At 34.4% G+C, this 4,848-nt stretch overlaps 1 protein-coding gene across 1 annotated transcript in view; it reads left to right on the plus strand.

Annotated features, from left to right (window-relative positions):
• The first annotated feature begins 352 nt into the window (after positions 1 to 352).
• The window catches only part of LOC118748332 (high affinity cGMP-specific 3',5'-cyclic phosphodiesterase 9A-like), a 62,076-nt gene continuing 57,580 nt past the window's right edge, over positions 353 to 4,848 (plus strand). Inside the window, exon 1 of the mRNA XM_036482707.1 lies at positions 353 to 434. Coding sequence (XP_036338600.1) covers positions 353 to 434 — 82 coding nt within the window. The remainder of the gene's footprint in view (positions 435 to 4,848) is intronic.

A 4,848-nucleotide genomic window follows, 5' to 3' on the forward strand; every position in this document is an offset into this window, starting at 1 on the left:
TCCTACGTATATATTTTCCCTTTTATTGAGTTTTTAAAATCATCACAAAGAGTGTAGAAATTTGTGGGAAATCGAAAACATGTATACGACATCATTAAAAATAGGGATGACAAAGTAACGGAGTACATTCTCCACGACAAGGTTAGGCAAATAAAATAATAAAAAAATACCATTTTTGCAAAAAATAAAAATTATTGTTGCTTGTTCAAAACAGTTTTTCATTTAAAAACGGCCTCGAGCTCAATAAAATTGTTGAATATAAAAAAAATATAAGTAAGGGAAAAGAATTAGATTCCTCAGTGGAAAGGCCAGCGGCGCCTTGGCCCGGGAATCCAGGCCCGGGAGTCAAAGAATGGGGAACATGATGGTGTCGGTTTCAGTAACTCGCGAGCAACGTGAGTCTGCCGGTGGAGCGTTCGATCCCTCGGACAATGGTGAGAAAATCGGTCAAAGTATTAGTTTCAGAGTGTTGGCGAGCGCACGCTCGTCGCTCCAGACAACGGCGAAAGTATCAATGAGACGCCGCAGATACACTTGTGCATAGATTAGTGGCTTCAAGTAAGTATGGGAAATCTGGTAACCACCGATAGATGAACTTGTGGATCGTATGGTAGCTGGCTCCAGACAAACATCTCCTATCGCTTGTTTACCTCGATCACCTCCTCGGCAGCCTAATATTGCCGCCAAAGAGTGCTAATGTCTTGCGATGCTGTAATAGGATGTTCACACAAGCCGGGGAAGAAGTGCAGTGAGTGTGGGAAGTTCACAGTTGGCGAACGAAAATATTACGCGCTGAGCTTGGCTGGTTGGGCTGGCTATGTGTGATGAAGGCCGTGCGAATATCTCTTTCGACACCTATTCAGACCCTGTATTTCGCGTAAGAAAATTCGCAGTGGCTGATTAGCGGAACAGACCATTGGAAATGTTTGCAAATTGTAGCGTAGCAAATGCTAAGCTACAGAAGTAAATTGACAGGGCGTTTTGAGGTTGCTGTAGGATCGAAACCCGAACTTAACAACGTGGGATTAAAAAAGACTTCACGTTTTGAATAATTATATGAGTATGCGGAATATTTACTTTACCCGCACCATGGGCACTTGTCTTACTTGGGTCACGCTTCAAGTAGCTGACCCTCAAAGACGCAGGAAGTGGCTAAATTTCCCTGCTGACAGGGTATTCGGGTTGACGAATTTAATAAACCTGAATACATGTGGCCGTAGGAGGCGAGCAGCGATGATAACACCGATGACATTGTCCTGGTTTGAGATGAGCAAGTGAACGACCGAGCAGTCTCTTGACACCGCGAAACTTACAAGTCACCCTTAAATATAACAAATTGCGAATAATCTGCGAGCTTCTAATTTCGCTGGAGGCGGAGTTGTTCGATGTAGCGCAACTATAGTATCCAGACTGAAATACTTCGCGCTGAAAGTGGAAGTCAGGAGTTCTCACTTACGGTACGAGTAAATACTTCATACGGATGCGATACACAGAAGATCATCAGCTGTTTGATGAAATGCAATGCGGTTCTAGAGATCGCTGGGCGATGTTTAAGTCGTCAGGATACTCTTGCTGTGTTACATGTGTGCCTAAAAATATGCAACATCTAATGGGGATAATCATCATTACCTCAGTCACTCAACTTAATGCTGCATACTTTTAGGCAAATCTGTTATTAATTATAGATTTTTCAGCGATATGAGTTTTAAACAATTTTTTATGGCTTTTTTTATTATTCAATATAAACTTACGCACCTATTTCTAACTCGAATTAACATATTTTTAACTTGCTTTAATCAATACATTTTGTTACCAAAAAAATTAAGCTTCAATTTGTAAATAAGTCCCGGTATGTCAGTAGCACAAAACACATTTAATTTTTTTTCACTTCAACTTGCTAATGAATTTTTAATTTGAATTATCTGTTTACACAGCAACTCTGAAAGTTCAAAATGAAAAAAGAATTTAAAACTTTTCACTTTGTCCACGTTGATTGACTGGCACAGTGCTACGTTTAAATTAACGCCAGCTCGGTAGCTTTAAATTTGGGCTGCCTACCTTTACATAGCAAAGGAGTTTTACAAACTTTTTATTTGACGGCGAAAAAAATCACTGAAATTTGAAAACCACAAAAGGAAATTTATGTACACTTATTTACATATTATTTTTGGGCGCACAAATAACAAATAACAAACAAGCGAAAAAAACTGAAGTTCAGTGCATCAGAGTACAGAGATTTCCATATATGGACAGAGAGCTCGCTGTTATTCACTCTCAAAAGTAAATGAGAAAAATTTTACTAATTGCGTTGTAAATTTTCCGTTTTTTTGGCATTTTCTTCGACGTTCTTGAGTACAGCATTAGTTTTCGGGTCAGTTGGGTTCACTTTTTGGATATTAGATGTTTGGAACTTTTTTTTTTACTTTTTGTGAATATTTCAGGGTTTCAGATTTTTTTTCGGGAAAATTTTTATTCGGTACGTTTTTGTAATTTTTTAATTAGGTATTTAAATTTTTCAGTCTTCTCGGGATTTTTTGTAAGCTTTCTGGACATAGTCACAGATTTTTCAAAAATTTTTGGAATAAAAAAATTTGATTTTCCCACGACTCTGAGAGATTAGATTTTTAGTATGTTTTTTTTTTTTACTTTTTGTTAGAAATACTATCTTTGAGGCTCTTAAGGTTTTTTCGGGACTATCAAAATTTTTATTCGGTACGCTTTGTAATTCGTTAGGGACATATTTAAATTTTTCGGTCTTCGCGCGATTTTTTTTAGAAGCCTTCCGGATATTATCGAAGATTTTCCAAGACTTTTTGGATATACAAAACTAATAACAAATTTTACATTCTTTTCGCTTTGCAAGATTTTTTGGTACTTTTTAGGATATTTGCAGATTTTCAGCTTTCAGAAATTCACTACGATTTTTCGGAAGATTTCGAAATTCCTCATTTCAACGTTTTTGGGTACTTTGGCGTTGTTTTTTGAGTCAATTCGGAACTTTGTCTTGACTTTTGAGGCTTTTTCAAAAACTTTCAAAAGTTTTAGTGCGAATTTTGGAATGTTTCAAGGATTTCTGAATTTTTTCAGGGCTGTTCGAAACTTTTTGCATACTTTACGGAATTTATTTTCTGCTTCTTTCAGGCATGTATTGAATTTTTTGGGGTTCACGAGATAGTTTCGGGACCCATATGCACATTTTCAAATTTATGAGGTTTTCGAAAAGATTAAACAAAATCATATATTCACATGACTTTTCAATACTTTGCAAGATTTTAAGGGCTTTTTTGGTGCCTTTCGGAACGTTTAAGGATTTTCAGTGCCTAGAGACTCAGGCAATTTTCGGAAACTTTTCGATATATTTATTGAAATTTTTTTTAGGACTTTAGCGTTATTTTTCGGTATAATTTGACATTTTCTTAAGAGTATTTAGGGATTTATTTCTTCTTTTTTTATATGAGCTATTTGTGCATTATCGGTGCCCAATATTACGTAGGTATTTTGCGCAAACTTTTGGCGATACATTTTGGTTCTCTGAATACTTTTTGGAACTGCTCATAATTTTTCAAGACTTTTTTTCGGGGTAGTTTGAGTTTATCCCATGAGTTTGCGGGGCTTCATAATATTGAAAATCTTTTTTTGTGGGTATTTTCGTGATTTTTCGTGAAACTTCGATGCCAGCTTCTTTTTATAAGATTTTCTGTGTTTTTAGAGGTTTTGTGATTTTTCAGTACTATTCGTTTTTTCTGTTCTATTAAATTGATTCCTCTTAGTAAGTTTATTTTTATTTTATATTTTTTTGTGTAACAGAACAAGAGAAGATCTTTTGTATCTTTTAAAGAGAGAGTCTCTAGCCCTCTTTTTTCTCTTAAAGCGTATTCAAATTTATAGGGAGTTTGCTTAATTTTTTTTGAAATTTGCAAACATTTTATTTAATATCGGAATTTTCTAAATTTTACGTTTTCAAGACATTTTGGGGTGCTTTGGGAACTTTTCTGGGCTTTTTCGGGGCTCTTCGTGATTTTTTGTCATATTTTTGGAACATTTCTTTCTTAATTTTTCTATACTACATAACGGATTTTTTCGGTACTATTCATTTTTTCGATTTTTTCTTTTATTTTCTATTTTTCAATTTTTCCCCTTTTAAGGTTTATTCAAATTTATAGGGAGTTTGCACAACTTTTCTGAAATTTTTTTAATGTTTGGGTATTTTGGGAACTTTTCTGGGCTTTTTCGGGGCTCTTCGTGATTTTTTGTGATATTTTTGTGACATTTATTTTATATGTTTCGAGACCTTTTACAGTATTTTGAATTTTTTTATATCTTTTTAGATTATTTTGGCTTTTTTAAAATTTAAAGAAAAATTTTATAATGTTGTTTTTGCGTGGAATTTTGTTTAGCTTGCTTTAGCTTTCTTTAAGATCTGTTGGAAATGTGCCTATGGATTGCATTTATTTTGTACTTTTTTAGTTTTATTGATTTATTTAATTTTTTTGTTATTACTCTGCACTATTCCGGAAGAATACGGGGAAATTTTTAAACCCTTCCATTCGCAAATTAATGATGAAATTTAATTAAATGTGAATCGAGGAGGAGATACTGCATTAAAAAAATGCGTTAAAATGATTTATTTGACAAGAAAATAAAACATTAAATTGCATATCGACTGTTGTAAGCTGACCGCCTTTGGGAAATCTGCGCACAAAAGCTAATATTTTCTACATTCACTTGGCACTGCTCTAGCATTCTAATGAAATTCTACACCAGCAAAGCGTACGTTTAGCAAGATTTTTTTTTTTTTTTTTTTTTTTTGATAAACTGTGCTAATATCAATTGCAACACTGAGACGCA

The sequence above is a fragment of the Rhagoletis pomonella genome, unplaced genomic scaffold (assembly GCF_013731165.1).
Source record: "Rhagoletis pomonella isolate Grant_MI unplaced genomic scaffold, Rhpom_1.0 Rhpom_scaffold_00013, whole genome shotgun sequence".
In the NCBI taxonomy this organism is placed as follows: Eukaryota; Metazoa; Arthropoda; class Insecta; order Diptera; family Tephritidae; genus Rhagoletis; species Rhagoletis pomonella.